The sequence below is a fragment of the Pelobates fuscus genome, chromosome 3, assembly GCF_036172605.1.
Source record: "Pelobates fuscus isolate aPelFus1 chromosome 3, aPelFus1.pri, whole genome shotgun sequence".
In the NCBI taxonomy this organism is placed as follows: Eukaryota; Metazoa; Chordata; class Amphibia; order Anura; family Pelobatidae; genus Pelobates; species Pelobates fuscus.
This window is the reverse complement of record NC_086319.1, coordinates 50,353,292-50,371,180: the sequence shown is the minus strand read 5'-3', so window position 1 is coordinate 50,371,180 and position 17,889 is coordinate 50,353,292. Positions and strand designations below refer to the sequence as shown.

Here is a 17,889-nt window from a genome sequence, read left to right as displayed (position 1 = left end):
TAATATTTTAAAGAAATTAATTTAAAATGTTCTTAAGTATGACAATGCCAAGTGTGCTTGAAAGTGAATTCTACAAAACCAAACTTCTCAAAACCCTACATTTCCAGTGTTATTAATGTATAAAAGTAATTACAATGGGCCAGTGACCATCTTAAAGGGGCTCTGGCACCATATGAGGTCTTTGCATAATTTGGAAATAGTGACTGCTCTGCTGGCAATGCGATGTACAAGGGGCGCAGGGTAAGGCGAGTTATACTTAAGTCTATGGATGATCCCGCGACACCCTCCAAAGACACAACCTTTTTCCTGGAGTTATTTTTTTTTAGTGGCAGAATGTTCATAAAAGTGTTTAAAGACGAAACCCTTACTACTTTGCAACTTTGGTTTACTCTAGCAGAAATATGGAAACTATGGCAGAGGGTTCTTAAATGTGCCTGTAATTAGTGTTAAGTAGGACAGGTGTGGCTTGAGTCAACAACCAGTCCTTGCTCGATATTTAGTGGTGGGGTAGCCAAAGTTGAACAGTTTTTTCTTTTTAATTATTTATAACAGTTGAACACCACATGTACAAAAAATATCGAAACATATAACGCCACCTGAATATATGCAGGAGCCAAGAGGAACATAAGGCACATTATATAAAGATATTATAAGTCTCTTGCAGCTTTGTTGATGTTGTTGGCAAGTTGGTAGCGAAGCTTGCATATGAGTGCGTGGTGTCCCTCCATTTTCGTATACATAAAACTCAAAGAGAACTGGAATGCCTATAGCATATGATATACATGGCATTGAAAATTATACATATGTAGTCACATATCCTTCGGGCTTTAGAAAAAACCTCGTCCAGCCTCGCCTATTGGGACGCCTAGTGGTGCGATCGCACATATCTAAAAAAAAACTCCATGTAGTAGCGTCTTTTTCCAGGCAGGACAAGGTCTAAGCCAAGATTGAGGAGGAAAAGAATGTGAAGCCATTCCGATGAAATAGAAAAAGAAAGGGAAAAGGAAGGGAAGACAGGAAAGACATAGAAAAGCGGGGACAGGAAAGAGTATAGAAAGAAGGGCCAGGAGGGGAAAACAAAAAGGGGGGAGGGGAAGGGGGGTCGGTAAAAGGGAGGGGGTGTTAGTCACGTGTCCCCCGACAGCAGCTCGTGAAGCAGTGCCAATAATCTCAACTTTACTGTGCCGTATTTAGCTCAGAATCTCACTTCCCCCAAAAAGCTTGCCGTATCCCGGAGGCCGCCTAGTGGGAGCCTCAATATTCCCTCTAAAGGGAAGTAAACCATGCATACATCTGAACAGTTTTTTTTTTTTTTTTTTTTTTAAATGTTCAAAATGAGGACACTGTGTGCTTTTACCCCACACAGACATACACAATACGTTATAAATCTGTTTTGTACTCGTGAAAACTGACAGTTACATACGGTGTCTGGCATTTTCATTATTGTCCACGACTCCGCTTATCTCGATTATCTCAATGCAATCCCGTTGACATTATTCAACATCTGATAGTAATGTAATATTTCAGTAAATATTGCGATGTACCTTAATGAGCAAAAGTTAGCAACACTTTTATAGGATTATAAAAACTTTTGTTTTAAGTTACACATTTTATAGTTGTGGCAAAGAGAGTCCGATATAATGATCTAAAAAATGTTTTTGACCAGCTAGACCTCCAATTATTCCTAACACCAGAACTACTGAAAAAGAAAATAAAGGTTAACCTGGATTGAGAAAACATATAAAAATGAAATACAAACAAATCTAATTAAATTTTATTTTCATGATAACAAAAACACAAACAGCAAAAATAAAATTATACTCCGACATGCATTGCACATCTACATATTTTAGAATATAGATACAAAATTACTGTCATAAAAGGAATAATGATGTAAAATTCTTCTATTTCACTCTGCATCACCAAAGAATATTATATTTTGGGGTTTTATAACTGATTTGTTTGTTTGTTTGTTATATCCAAGCATTGATATTTATAAAGTGTACATAATGTTCCAAAAAGAAACAGCCGATTATAGATTAACACAATGCGAATCTGCTTTTATCGTTGCAGTGTTGTGGTGATGTGTGTTTTGGCACAGAATGAAGGCCTGTGCAGTGTCCAGTGTCCAAGGACACATTGAAATGTTATACAAAATTTACTTTCCCAATGTAGTAACAAATAAAACTTATATGGATCCTTAAAAAAATAGATCTCTTGTATACAATGTTGTTTTTCCAAGGGTACTGTAGAGTCTTATGGTCGCTGAACTAACTTGCTTTTATTCACTTCCTGCTCACTGAATTTGATTCGGGTATATGCTAAAATGCCAAACACAGTACAAAATATTCCGAGGGCCTGGTTTAGAGACAATGGGTCCTTAAATAAAATGTATCCTCCTATTAAAGTGATACAGAATTTGAAATGTCCAAACATATTGTATCTGCAAGAGTTTGTTAAGGATAGATGTTAAATGATCAAGAAAAACAGTAATTTCATACGATACTTGGACCTGATTATAAGGAGCAAAAAGAATAGAGATATCTGGATTTCCAGAAAGACTGGAAGTGCATGTTGAAACACACAGTTACACACGTTACTCGAACAGTTTTGAACCAAACCAAAGAAACAGACTTCTAGGTTTAAATGTGACCATAAAGAAAGCATTACTGGTAATTACGGACATTAAGGTCACAATAAGGTCAGGTTATTGGTTGCTCCAAACACCATGACAACTTTAGTGATTTGAAGTGGTTATGGTGCTTGGAGTCTGTATGTACAGAACTTCACAATAAAACACTGCAGATACAGAGATCTAGCCCTTTTCTAACAGAAGAGTAACTCCCCCTCAGGTAGTGTAATTAGCCAGAGTTCCGGCAAGTCGAACGTCAATTCTGTGCATACTGGATGCCTTGTCAGCATACAGAGAATGCTGGCAACAGATGACCAATGTTGGCACAGCCCCCCTCCATGCCACCCAAAATGGAGTGATGTTACAGGAGGGGTATCAAGCTATTGTTTTGCTGGAGCAGACCTGTAAGTTCAGTTTTGGAGGAACTACAGAACATTGAGCTATCACCACAGAAAACAATATAAGGTTGCTACCGATTGACTAACTTTTAAAGGAGAATTGTAATTTACTTACCTTCAACCCCATAATGCGCAAGTCTCGCTGCAGCTGCTGCTCCTCCCCAGGCTGAGATCAATATTAATTCCTCCATAGGGTAGCACTCAGCATTTCCTCATAGAGATGCATTATCCTCTGCATCTCTATGAGGAAAGTCCGTCCCGCATAGACTGCAGGATCAGAATAAGAAGTACCTTTAGAAGCTATCTGCCTGATACAAAAAAGGCAGCGTTTACACTGCTGAGGCTGCAGAGACAGTCTTTTAGCACCTAAACCACTAAATTAAGGTGTAGTGATTCTGAATAAGAGGATCCCTTTAGGAATTGGAATAATTACTCTAGACCAGGGGTTCACAATTAATTTGAGCCCTTTGACATAGTGTATCAACATTATGGGACACCCCCCCCCCCCCTTTGTGTCATAGTGTATCAACATTATGGAACCCACCCCCCCCTTTGTGTCATAGTGTATCATCATCGTGGGAAAATTTCTCCCCCCCCCCCCTTTGTGTCATAGTGTATCAACATCATGGAACCCCCCCCTTTGTGTCATAGTGTATTATCATCGTGGGAAAATCCCCCCCTTTGTGTCATAGTGTATCAACATCATGGAACCCCCCCCCCCCTTTGTGTCATAGTGTATCAACATCATGAAACCCCCCCCTTTGTGCCATAGTGTATCAACATCATGGAACCCCCCCCCTTTGTGCCATAGTGTATCAACATCATGGAACCCCCCCCCTTTGTGCCATAGTGTATCAACATCATGGAACCCCCCCCTTTGTGCCATAGTGTATCAACATCATGGAACCCCCCCCCCCCTTTGTGTCATAGTGTATCATCATCGTGGGAAAATCCCCCCCTTTGTGTCATAGTGTATCAACATCATGGAACCCCCCCCCCCCCCTTTGTGTCATAGTGTATCAACATCATGGAACCCCCCCCTTTGTGCCATAGTGTATCAACATCATGGAACCCCCCCCCCCTTTGTGCCATAGTGTATCAACATCATGGAAGCCCCCCTTTGTGTCATAGTGTATCAACATCGTGGGAATCCCCCCCCCCCCCCCTTTGTGCCATAGTGTATCAACATCATGGAACCCCCCCTTTTGTGTCATAGTGTATCATCATCGTGGGAAAATCCCCCCCCCCCCTTTGTGTCATAGTGTATCAACATCATGGAACCCCCCCTTTGTGTCATAGTGTATCAACATCATGGAACCCCCCCCCCCTTTGTGCCATAGTGTAAACCTTTCAATTAGTAGATCACAATGTTTTCTTTTTCAGCAAATTACGTTTTTCTGCAATATATACACAAAATAGTACTTAGGAGCATGTGTATTTCTGTGTGTAGAGTTGGTGTTTTTATATAATTTTAATACAGGGATGTATTTGTATGTAATGTTTGCATTTGCGTGCAGAGATGTGTTTGGATGCAGTGTTGTATTTTTAACCCCTTAAGGACCAAACTTCTGGAATAAAAGGGAATCATGACATGTCATGTGTCCTTAAGGGGTTAAAGGACCACTATAGTGCCAAACTCGTTTTCCTGGCACTATGGTCTCTAGGTCCCCCCCACCCTCAGGGTCCCACTCCCGCTGGGCTCAAGGGGAACTCTCCTCCCTCTTCCGACGTCAGCTCTGAATGTGCATGAGCCCCGCGCGCATTCAATCAGTCCATAGGAAAGCATTTCTCAATGCTTTTCTATGGACGTCAGCGTCTTCTCACTGTGATTTTCACAGTGAGAAGCGCGGAAGTGCCTCTAGTGGCTGTCCGTGAGACAGCCACTAGAGGCTGAATTAACCCTAGTGTAAACATAGCAGTTTACAGCTGCAGGGTTTACCCTAGATGGACCTGGCACCCAGACGTTATTGAGCTGAAGTGGTCTGGGTGCCTATAGTGGTCCTTTAAATGCAGGTGTACATTTGTGTGTAGTATTGGTGTATATATATATATATATATATATATATATATAATAATTTTAGAGTTAGAGTTCAGGGGTGCCTTGGTATGTCATGTTTGGGGATGCAGGAGTGTGTGTTGTGTAGGTGTTTCATTGCTGAGATGTCTGTACATGTACTGCCACATATATACTTAGACATTTACTTACACATATACATATAAAAAAAAAAAAAAAAAAAAACACACACCGGTACACACATACAGATATACACACACATACACAATGATGCACACATTCACACTGACACATACAATGACACACAGATGTACACTGGCACAGACGCACACACTGACAGATACAGATACAGATACAGATACATACATACATACACACACAGTCCCTACTGCTCCCTCTCTCCCTCCAGCCAGTGCGATCTGTCTGGGAGGAAGTGCTATAACTTTCTCCCAGCATCCCATACAACATGAGTCCGGTCGCAGTCTTAGATGGCCATGGCACCTGACCAGACCCCTGTTTAGTGATACCCATTGGCTGTCCCTAAATGCTTGGTCCACCCGATGAACAAATCGCTGCGGAATCCCAATTTTGTTCTCGCGGAACCCTACACCAATTGGGAAACGCTTCTCTAGACAAACAACTACAAAAAGACAGCAACCAGAATTGGATAAGAATAGTTTACACGGGGGCGAGGCCTGACCAGCATGGCGGATGGACACAGCATGCAGGAGCTCCTCACTAACCTGTATAGCCAAGCGACTTGCTGGGACTCCTGCTGCCCAAAACCTGACTCCAACGGGTACCTACCAGTCGCAGACAATGGCTGGAGTGTCCAGAAGCGGAGAGCCGAGACGCTGACCGATGAAAGATGCATGGAGCGGCCGCGGCAGCAACGGGCGGGGGAACTGGCCAATCCACTGTCCCTCACCTCTTCAATTAACAGGACCACACGTAGCCCCGTTCCCCCCACCCCACAGGGCCGGGGGGGGATATCCCGGTCCACAAAACACAGCATGGGGTCGGTCCCGAACCGTATTTAAGTGGCCACACTAGCCGCATGGCGGAGGAGGGAGCACCAACCACGTGGCTGCCCGATGAAACAGTAGACGAGCTGAAATATGAAACCAGGCTGGAGAAGATATTCCAAGACTTTTGGCGCAAACTAGAGGTAAAAATTACCTCTCCAGCCCAGACCCACCTGAATGCTAAACCCCCCACGCCATCGACTGCCTGATTCACGGCAAATCAGCTCGCAACCTGTCACTAAAGGATCTCCAGCATGGCAGAGGTATAAGAAACGCCAGACTACAGCAGAGAGCAAGAGGAGCCAGCCGCGACCCCATGAGTGAAGGGCACCCCAAACACGAAACAAAACGCCTAACTCAGTCGGCAGTATCCCAGCCATGCCCAAGGACTTACCCCAAGGCCCAAAGCTCCACATACAGCGGCAGGGACACAGCACTTACACAATACCACAGACTGCCCAACGCCTCAATTACTTACAGAAGGCTACAACCATGGGCCGCCTACAATGTCTTCCCAGGCCGAAGACTGCATGGAGTCAGACTCCAAGACACCGACCACACCGCCTGGGGCTTGCCCAGTTGATCATAAGTGAAGGCCTTCACGATGACCTGGGGCTTGCAGACAGCCGACACCAAACCGCACCCCTGTGGAACCTACAGCATGCCAGGGCCATCTTTACCACCCTACCGGACCGCGCTGCGGCCCTACCTAGCAGCGGTGTAGGCTGAACTGGTCCCACTAACCAACGGTCCCACTACCACTACTCTCAGCCGAGGACTGACGGGACATAGCCTGAACAGCCCACACAGACTCCCCTTGCTGGACTTCCATTTGTAGCTACACTGACCAACTTACCTAATGGTTTAATTTTTCAGTTGTACAAACTCAGAGGGTCAGGGACCAGCCTAGCATGACTTGATTAGATTTGTTATACCATTTATGTTCCAATGCCTGTTCTACACAAAGTTTTGATAAATTACACATCGCACGCTACTAACAAGCAAAACTAGATTATCTCCTGCATTAGAGATGTGTGAAATAGCTGTAACTCAAACTGTATAAGTATAGCAAGTTTTCCTTTTTATTTTTTATTTTATCTTAGTCCCTTGCTGACTCTTAAGACTCGACTATACTTGGTAACGATGTTTGAAATATACCCATCTGCTTAGCCTGTACAGTGTTACTGTTGTTATAACTCTGCTTGATATTTCGCTTAAGTCTAACCACTTATTTTATTTATTATTGCCATTTATATAGCGCCAACAGATTCCGTAGCGCTTTACAATATTATGAGAGGGGGCTTTAACTATAAATAGGACAGTTACAAATAAACTTACAGGAACAATAGGTTGAAGAGGACCCTGCTCAAACGAGCTTACATTCTATAGGAGGTGGGGTGTAAAACACATTAGGACAGGAATTTACAATCAAATAAGGTGGGCTGCCCTTTCGGAGAGGGCAAGAGACAGGTATGTGAGGTAAGGGTTAGTCTTGGAGGCCATAAGCTTTCCTAAAGAGATGGGTTTTAAGGCACTTCTTAAAAGATGCAAGACTAGGGGAGAGTCTGATGGCGGTAGGCAGGCTATTCCATAGGAAGGGAGCCGCCCGCGAGAAGTCCTGCAAGCGCGAGTTGGCCGTACGAGTGCGGACAACGGACAGGAGGTGGTCACGGGCAGAACGGAGAGACCGAGAAGGGACATACCTATGGATCTGTGAGGAGATATAAGAGGGGCTAGAGTTGTTCAGTGCTTTATAGGTGTGAGTTAGTACCTTGAATTGACTCCTATAGCATACAGGAAGCCAATGTAAGGACTGGCAGAGGGGTGAGGTGTGAGAGAAACGACTAGAGAGGAAAATCAATCTAGCAGCAGCATTCATTACGGACTGTAAGGGTGCAGTACGGCTATTGGGGAGACCAATCAGGAGAGGGTTACAATAATCCATGCGGGAAATTACTAGAGCATGGACAAGCTCCTTGGTAGTATCTGGTGCAAGAAAGGGGCGGATGCGGGCTATGTTTTTAAGATGGAATCTACAGGATTTGGCAACATGCTGGATGTGAGGCTCAAAGGTGAGACCAGAGTCAAGTATGACGCCAAGACAGCACGCTTGCAAGGATGGACTGATGTTGGTACCACAAACTTGGAGGGAGAGCGAAAGAGGAGGATCAGTATTAGGAGGAGGAAAGACAAGGAGCTCAGTTTTTGAGAGATTGAGTTTCAGAAAGCGGGAGGACATCCAGTCAGAGATGGAAGAAAGGCAAGCAGTGACACGTTGCAGGACGGCAGGGGAGAGGTCCGGGGAGGAGAGATATAGCTGGGTGTCATCAGCGTACAGGTGGTAGTGAAATCCAAAAGAGGTAATAAGTTTGCCAAGAGAGGCAGTATAAAGAGAAAATAGAAGGGGACCAAGGACGGAGCCTTGGGGAACTCCAACTGAGACAGGGCAAGGGGAGGAGGTATCATTAGAAAAGGAGACACTGAATGAGCGTTGGGAGAGATAAGAGGAAAACCATGAGAGGACAGAGTCACAGAGACCAAGCGATTGAAGAGTTTGAAGAAGGAGAGCATGATCAACGGTGTCAAAGGCCGCTGAGAGGTCAAGAAGAATTAGTATGGAGTAGTGGCCTTTGGATTTAGCTGCGATTAGGTCGTTAGTAACTTTGATAAGGGCAGTCTCTGTAGAGTGGAGAGGGCGGAAGCCAGATTGAAGAGGGTCAAGGAGAGAGTTGGAATTGAGGAAATGAGACACACGGGTGAAGACAAGTCTTTCCAGAAGCTTTGAGGAAAAAGGGAGCAGGGATATGGGACGGTAGTTAGAGGGGGTGGATGGGTCGAGGGATGGTTTTTTTAGTATAGGTACTACAGTGGCATGTTTAAGGTCAGCAGGGACGATGCCAGAGGAGAGCGAGCAGTTGAATATGTGTGTTAGAGAAGGCACGAGACAAGTGGAGAGAGATCTAATAAGGTGAGATGGGACAGGATCGAGCGGGCAAGTGGTGGGGCGAGAGGAGCAAAGAAGAGCAGCCACCTCTTGGTCAGTAGCTGGGGAGAATGTCTGAAGGGTAGGAAAGGCATGATCTATGTGTGATTGAGAAACAGAAAGGCAAGGAGGGGAGAATTCTTTCCTTAGCTGTTCAATCTTGTCAGTGAAGTAACATGCGAAGTTATCAGCAGTAAGGTTAGTTTTGGGGGTGGCCACAGCAGGGCGAAGAAGAGAATTAAAGGTGTGAAAGAGACGCCTGGGGTTGCGGGAACATGAACTAATGAGAGTGGAAAAATAGGACTGTTTGGCAAGGGCAAGGGCTGCACTGTATAAACACAATATGAATCTATAATGGAGAAAGTCTGATTGTGTACGAGACTTCCTCCAGGAGCGTTCAGCACAACGGGAGCATCTTTGCAGGTAGCGCGTTGATTTAGTATGCCATGGTTGGGGGCGGGTCCTCCTCGAGGTGCTTGTTTGGAGTGGCGCTGCAGTGTTCAAGGCAGATGTAAGAGTAGAGTTATATATGGAGATGGCCTGTGAAGGACAGGAGAGGGAAGGGATGGACAGCAGTTGTGAATCAATGTCAGCTGACAACTGTTGGAGATCAAGAGAATTAAGGTCCCTCCTGAGTTGAGGGGGGTTAGGCTGAGGTTTTTGGGTGAGGGGGTATGTGAGAGCAAATGATAAGAGGTGGTGATCAGAGAGTGGATATGGAGTGTTGCAGATATTAGATACTGTACATGCATAAGTGAAGATTAGGTCAAGGGTATTGCCAGCTACATGGGTGGGAGAATCTGCCCACTGCGATAGCCCGAGGGAGGAAGTCATGGAAAGTAGTTTGGTGGCTGCAGAGGTCAAAGGTGGGTTTATAGGAATATTGAAGTCCCCGAGAATTTACATCATCACTACTACGCTAAACTTACTAGAACTACTCTTCTTAACATAAAATGAGGCTAACAGTCACTCAGAGATGATATAAATTGCATTGTGTTATACCCGTTATGTATGAAACTTTATCGTCTCCTCTTTCTCATTCTGTACCCCGTATAATTTTTTGCCTCAATAAAAAAAAGAGATTGACAATACGAATAGTTTACACAGCTGTTTGTTCCAAGTGATGTGAGTGTCATGCAGTGCGTGAAGTCATGTGCATCATTTGGGAAAAGGCAGCTGTATGCACCAAGATCACATCAATTTCAGGAAGCATAGATGATCTTTAGCTACCATTTAAAGTTAAAAGGGACATTCCACTTCCCAAATAAAAATAAACAAAAAACCCACTATTTAGTAATGTAATGTAGATATACCCCAATGAAAACAAGAATGCATGTATTATGCATTATTTTCATTAGGGATATATCTAAACACAGTATGCAGAAGCTGCAGATCTCATGTCTGCTGCCTTTACAAGTCCTCCCATTCTAACCCCGCCCAGACTTTCTGTGGCTGTCCAATCACAGGCTTTCCAATGCAGCTCAATGAGAAGTCTTTGCAAGAAAGGTGCTCTGTTACTGCCTCTTGAGTTTAGCTCCACTGAGCTAAACAACCAGGAAGTAATAGGACTGGTTGTCTGACTGGCAATAAGGGGCTGTTGTAACCAGTATAATTTATAAAAATTTTCAATTTCTTTTCAAATCTGCACTATTCATAAAATGAAAGAGGATACAATCTTTACACTTAAAGGGACACTGTAGGCACCCAGACCCCTTCAGATAATTGAAGTGGTCTGGGTGCTGTGACCCTTTTGCACTCAGTGTTTGCACTTAGTGTTTACATTGCAGCTCTAAATCAGCCCTCTGTGGCTATCTATTGAATAATGCTTTCCTATGGGGAGGTCTAATGCGTGCGTGTGGTCATTGCTGCGCATGCTCATTGGTTCTTCCTTGATGTTGGCGGGGGAGGAGCGTGGGCAGATAGGAAGGATAGGTTCTTTTAACTACTGCTACACTGTGGAGTAACACAAAACAAATACATTGGAAGTACTATTTACTTTCATCCAAGATTCCACAGCACAGTGAGTCTTAAAGGACCACTATAGGCACCCAGACAACTTCAGCTTAATGAAGTGGTCTGGGTGCCAGGTCCACCTAGGATTAACACTTTCTGCTAAACTGCTATGTTTACCTATGGGTTAATCCAGCCTCTAGTGGCTGTCTCATTGACAGCTGCTAGAGGCGCTTCCGACTGTGATTTTCACAGTGAGAAGACGCCAGCGTCCATAGGAAAGCATTAAGAATGCTTTCCTATGAGACTGGCAGAATGCGCATTCAGCCGATGACGGGGAAAGGAGGAGGAGAGTTACCCGCGCCGAGGGAGCCCGGCGCTGGAAAAAAGGTAAGATTTAACCCCTTCCTCTCCATCCAGCCCGGCGGGAGGGGGTCCCTGAGGGTGGGGGCACATTAGGGCACTATAGTGCCAGGAAAACGAGTATGTTTTCTGGCACTATAATGGTCCTTTAAGCTCCAAATGGGGAGCAAATAAACACGTGCACAAATAAAAATCATAGTAAGCGAATGCTCCATAGAATGACCGTTACATCTTTTTTTAAATCTTTATTTTAGCTGTCTAAAGTCTAAAGGATTTGGAATCAAATGACTAGAATTGAATTCTGAATGCAACAAAAGCATCAGTTGGCCACTTCTGTTTCAGAGAGCAAACCAGGGGTGTAAACCACAGCTTCCATGATGTTATGCCAGCTGGCAAAGCATCCTAACAGATGCAGCGTTATTGCTGCTGTCATGTTTGCTTTTTGACCATTTTTACTGAAAGTTCATTTGTGCAGAGATCTCATCACTCATTACCTAAATGATGTTTTTTTTTTACCCAATGTGCAGAAAAGGTGATTAGAAATGGCATATACCTGACAGTCACTAGGTCATCTTCATTTCACACATATATCAACAGTATTTAGCAACTGCACATTTTTCTTCATATACTTTCAGTGTGTTTTGTAGCTGCCTTTGTAATTCCAAACAAACCTAAATACACACCACTCAAATTGTGCATAAAAGGATACGTGACTGGAGAGGTATTTCCAATGATCCAATAAATGGATAGATTGACGGTGAAAGCAATAACTCCAGAAAATATTACCATCACCTAAAAAGATAGAAAGCAGGGCATGTAACTTCATTCAAAAGGCATCTACAAAAATATTCATAAAAAACAAAGAAGCAACAACTTACAATGGCTGTAACAGACCATGGTCCAAATATACCCCCTTCTCCAACAACTGGTTCAAAAAAAGGTACGATCGACAGCAGCATGGCAGAGGACATTGGAGCCTGGTAGTATAACAACTGCATTGAATTCACCTGTAATTCGTGTTGTTTAGTTCCTACCCACTGTAAATAAAAGCATGTAATTAGACAGAAGTTAATTGCATTTAGGAATGGAGATTTTGTACTATAATATATACAATTACATGGTCTAGCCAGCAGATGGTGGTGAGTAACTGACCACAAATTAGCTTTTCAACATTCAAGCACAAATAAATAATACAATAAAAAGGATAAGGATTAGATTGCTAAAGGAACACTATAGTGTTACTGATACAAACATGCATTCCTAACACTATAGTGCTGGAGAACATATTTAGCTTCCCAGCCCACCTAAGAATGGAGGTGAAAGATATTTAAACTTTTCCTCCATGGCCATGCTGGTTTAGTCGCAGCTGGCCCCACCTCCATGGCTGAGATCATCAATTTTGATGATCTCGCCCAATCTAATATGAAAACATTTAGGGGCTATTGCGCATTAGCGGTAAAATGTAATCAATTAATCTCTATGGGGAGCATTCAGTACAGCGTGGAGACGCTGAAAGCACCTCTGGTGTCCACCTGACTGACTGCCACTAGGTGTTATTAGGCAGCAACGAAAATAGCTGACCCTCTAGGGACAGACTATAGACACCAGAGCCACTACAATAAGCTGTAGTGGTTCTGGTGACTATAGCATCCCTTTAAGCTGAACTGATGGTGTAAGCACAGACTACTTGATCTTGGAGATTGAGGAAAAGATTAATTGAGGTGTGCCCAAATGCCACAGACGTTCAATGCTAAATCTTTCTTGTCACGAACGCACCCTAATTCAAGAGTGTGCGTGACGTAGTTGTGGTGGTGAAAGGATTAAAGTTCACTATTTGTCTGCACTGGAAATAATCACAACATCCCTCTTAACACCACCCACATGATAATATAAATATTACTATTTCAACACTGCCACCACCAAGACAATTTATAAATGGGGTGCTTTGATCCCCCAGGTAACAATGATAAAAACCCACCAAATATAACTTAGCACAATATCTATGTAATTGCAAATTGACATTTCTGTTCAACCAAATGAACATAAGACAGCCTAAACATCAACAATGCAGAAGAAACAAACAACTAAGTGGCTACAATAAATTGTCCTCTATCTCAGTGCTTTCAACCTCTCTGTACTCAGAGTCTGCACGTAATGCATGCTCAATAAAACCACTCGGATAATAATGAGTTTAATTCCCCATTATGATATTACAAGTTGAGGGGATGAGCTTTGGGCCTTGTGGATACTTTAGGTTTTTATTAATGTTATATAATATTTTGGCAAAAACCCAATGGACAGCATGCACAGCTACCTATTACCATACCCATTACAATAAGCTGTAGGAGTAAATAGTGCATGTAGTGTCCCTTTAATTAGTTAATCCTGCATGATATTGCATGTAGTAAAATACATTTAAATGGATCAGAATCACTACAGCTAACTGTATAGAACCACTGTAGCATTTACGCGCATGCCTAGCATTGTAAACGCTGCCTTTTCAGAACAAAGGCAGTGTTTACATTGCTGCCTAGTACATCTCCAGTGGTTGTCACTAATACTCGAGAGACTTCCTGCAATGTGTGCAGGACCTATGTTCAGCGTCTCCACACTCTGTATGGAGATGTCGAATACTCCCCATAGAGATGCACTGACTCTGCGGATTCATTGTTTTGCTGCGCATGTGCAATAACCTCATAGATCATAAAAAAAAAAAAATGTACGAAAAAGTACCTTTGCGCATCACACAGGGAGAGGAGGTAACATGAACAGGTCAGTATAGCGTTAGAAATACAAAAAAGTATTCCCAATGCTAGATTGTGACAGCTATTCACTGCTACAATAACAGTGCTCCATTTAAAAGGGTGATAGACAGGAAAGATAGCACATTACTAACCACTTGATAAAGCGACGTCACTAGAACGCCAAGGGCTGCAAAGACCATGCCAAGCATGTTAAACTTCACGTCATAGTAGGAGTTAAGAAACACCCCTAATGTAATCGGTACCTGGAAGGGAAATGAGAAGAGTTAGAATTTCACCAAATAACAGACAACAAAAGCTGGTTATAGATACCATCATCCTATCAATCACCCCAATATGTCATTAGTGACATTCAATGATACATCACTAATAAAAAATACAAAACCCCACAACACACATGCTCCACTTTCTCAATATAGGACTGTTTAATATTTGAGCATCTAATTTTTAAGTAAAGTGTACCGATAGCTGATATAAAGTAGCACACTGGTGGTTGAAACCTCTTGTCCAATCTCCTTGGCCTCAGATCAGTCCCTGAAGGTATTGAGACCTCTTGCCCGGTGGAGATCTCCTCAAAAATAGAAACTCAAGACAGTCTGGTGTTTACTCTTTATACTTATAGGCAACCTATAGGCAGGGGGGTGGACAGTTAAGGAAAAGAATATACAGGCTGTAATGGAGTGAACCCATAAGGCCTACTTGATTGACTGAGTTGGCCAAGATGGCCACTGAGAAAGTAGAATAGTGCTAAAAGGGATAATATAGGTGTCAGGAATACAAAGCGGTTACTGGCACTATAGCTCCCTCTGCCTCCCCACCCTCGCGCCCCCAGATAGTGAATAAAGGGTTAAAAACCATTTATTTACTTACCTGAATCCAGCGCCGATGTCCCTCGGTGCTGGGTTGCGGCTCCACCTACTCCTCCATCCCGCGATAAGCGGGCGCTAATGTGCATGCACGGCAAATGCCACACATGCATTAGACCTCCCCAAAAGAAAGCAGTGAATCAATGCTTTACTAGGAGGAAAAATCTGACGCTGGTTGTCAAAAAGTGGCGAATCTGCCTTTTTGCTCCAGCCATCTTTCACAGTGGGGAAAAAGTATTCCACAACATGTTTTTTGAGGCTCCTGCAGTCTTGCAGGATGTTCCATAAAGCAATTCTGTACTTTTTGCACACGACAGAATAACAGGAGCCGAAGACAAAACCAACAAGATGTATATTTTACTTACGGTAAGCTTTTTACCTGGGGCTCAGCACATCAAATGGGCATGTTACTTCCTGGGGGTCTTTGAAAACTATTTTGACCTAGGTTGCAGCCCTTAGAGGAGTCTGAAAAGCCTGTGGTATCATTTCATTGTTTCCCCAAGTTCCTTGTGACAATACTACTTCAGTTCAACATATTTGTAGTTAATTACACAGCACAGTGTTCGCGATATTACTAAGGGTGCAAAAAGAGAAAAATGAACCGCATTCCAATCACGTTTACATCCCGGTGCTAAACTGGACCAAGGGCCAGCACAAGCCCCAGGGAGTAGATATCAGTGGTAGAAAGAGGATCCAGGCACTCCAAGTATCTTCAGGACAAGTGAAACACTGCAACGTTTCGACCCCTGAAAGGGTCTTTGTCAAGCTTGACGAAGACCCTTTCAGGGGTCGAAATGTTGCGGTGTCTCACTTGTCTTAATAAATACAATTGAAGATACTTGGAGTGCTTGGATCCTCTTTCTACCACTGATTACTAAGGGTGCAAACTTAATGAAGCATGTGAAACCATCACAGAAAAAGGCTTATTACTTAGAATATCAACACGATAACTTCAATGTGAATTCTCAGGCATTGGTCACATTTTTTTTTTTACTTTTAGGGCTAAAAACAGGCAATTTTCAAGCTCTGCTAGTTAGTCACACACTTTTTAGTGAATAAACCTGCTAGCAATAATGCATGTATAGCAGCATTCAGTAAGCAATAGATGAATCCAAAAACTCGCATTTCTAGCAGAAAACATTCACAGCTGACAAGTCCTATGAAAAAATAATATACTCCAAAACGCACCAGTATATTTAATGAAAAAAGGCAAAGTGATTAAAATATGATAGAACACAAAATGTATTTACAGCCACAAATAGGGGTGTTGCCTTGTGAATATATGGAATGAGGTTGCACTCACCAAAGTGAGCTTGGTCTTGAGGTTAAAGGACTTCCCGTACCAAAGAGTCTGTATGAAGATGATGACAGGGGTAGTCATGACCTTTGCCAGTTGGTAGGTACCTATGGTGTTGTTCTGAAGCGACAGGTTGGTGAAGACCACAAACCCGCAGAAGCTCAGCGCTAGAAGCAGCACCTTGGAGGCAGGAAGGCTCTTGGGGCAGAAGACCCCGAATGTTTGACAAATATACAGTCCCAGCCAAGTAACCACAAAGTGCACCAAGGTGAGGCTCATGTTGGGGAAGCCATAATGTATGTAAATCCACTTGTTCACAAACACAATACAGATGGATGAGAGCAGGTTAACCAGAAGGCCAGCAGCAATTTTCCAAGGCAAAGACACACGCATGGCAGAAGGAAATGGGCTAACAAAATGTGGAAATCAGCAGTCAAAGAAGGAGCAAGGGGGTAAATAAACAAAAGAAGACCAGCAAATAGGGTGACAATGTATGGCATCTAGTGTAACAAAACTATAGAAGCTGTGGTAGCAAGTTATGGAGGCTGCAGCAGGGTGATAATGTAATAGTAAAGGGAGCACTGGGGCAAGTTAATATAAGAGATGGGCATTGACTACAAAGTAGGAAGTTTAGTTTACAAATGAAAATTGGGAAGTGACCTAAATTAAGCATTAAGTTTAAATGTAAAAAATATATATACAATTTTTTTTTTTTTTTTAAAGGAGTAAGTGCTAGATGTAACAACTAAATTAGAGAAATACAGTGCAAGCAATGGGAAAGGGTAAGGAGTTAAAGGGACATTGCTTAACAGGGATAGAATAGAAGGATGGAGGCAAGTAAAACATATAAAGTTTATCACAAACCAAAAGCATATCCAGCATGCAGACCCTAGCAGTGCATATAATAAAAATATAATCAATCAGTGCTCTATAGCAGCAGCATAGCCCAACCACACACAGCACCCTCTCTCTGGCCGGGGACTGACAGTGGAACACGCGCATGCGCACTTCCGTCGCGCACGACACGTCACAGCGATCCATTCACTATTGATTCACTGCGCTTGCAGGGCAGCAAATCACAGGACGCAGGGAAAGTGGGCGGCAACAAAAGTCAGGCATTGCTTGGCGTCGGCATATTTTTTGACCACACTAAAAATGGCGGCTCTCGTGACGCTTCATGGAGCGCGGCCATTTTTGTCTCGGGCAATGTGTTTGTGAGCCAAGTTTTAGTTTTAGACTAAAGAGTGAATCTTTTTTTTTTTTTTTTGGAGACATAACGGTTTTTAAAACTTCCAACGACTTGAGCAGAATTTTATTTTTTTTAATTCATGTACCAGGACTATAATTATAATAAGATTAAAATAAATAAACAAGTAAACTGAATTTAGAAGAATGCAGCTAAGTGGTTTATTTGGGCAATTACATTTATCTCAGAGTGTATAGTATATATATATATATATATATATATATATATATATATATATATATATATATATATATATATATATATTTATTATTATTTATTTATTTAATTTTTTTTTTTTAAACTTTGTTGTGGTGTTTTAATAACCGACACACTTATGTGAATGAAAACTGTAA

The 17,889-nt window shown here is 42.7% G+C and overlaps 1 protein-coding gene across 1 annotated transcript; it reads right to left on the bottom strand.

The window, feature by feature from the left end:
• Positions 1–1,752: 1,752 nt before the first annotated feature.
• On the bottom strand, positions 1,753–17,313 carry SLC35E3 (solute carrier family 35 member E3). Its single transcript, XM_063445128.1, has 5 exons — positions 16,297–17,313; positions 14,262–14,372; positions 12,244–12,402; positions 12,075–12,157; positions 1,753–2,443 (listed from the first exon to the last, which is right to left on the bottom strand). Exons 1-5 carry the CDS (start codon positions 16,681–16,683, stop codon positions 2,257–2,259), a joined length of 927 nt encoding a protein of 308 aa, XP_063301198.1. The 5' UTR covers positions 16,684–17,313; the 3' UTR covers positions 1,753–2,256.
• Positions 17,314–17,889: the final 576 nt, after the last annotated feature.

Excerpts from the sequence above, each read along its gene's own strand:
- SLC35E3 (XM_063445128.1), bottom strand. The coding sequence starts at position 16,683 with ATGCGTGTGTCTTTGCCTTGGAAAATTGCTGCTGGCCTTCTGGTTAAC. Across the intron at positions 12,158-12,243 it reads CATGGTCTGTTACAGCCATT|GTGATGGTAATATTTTCTGG; the intron begins GTAAGTTGTTGC and ends CTATCTTTTTAG. Across the intron at positions 2,444-12,074 it reads GGAAATACCTCTCCAGTCAC|ATACAATATGTTTGGACATT; the intron begins GTATCCTTTTAT and ends AAACTCTTGCAG.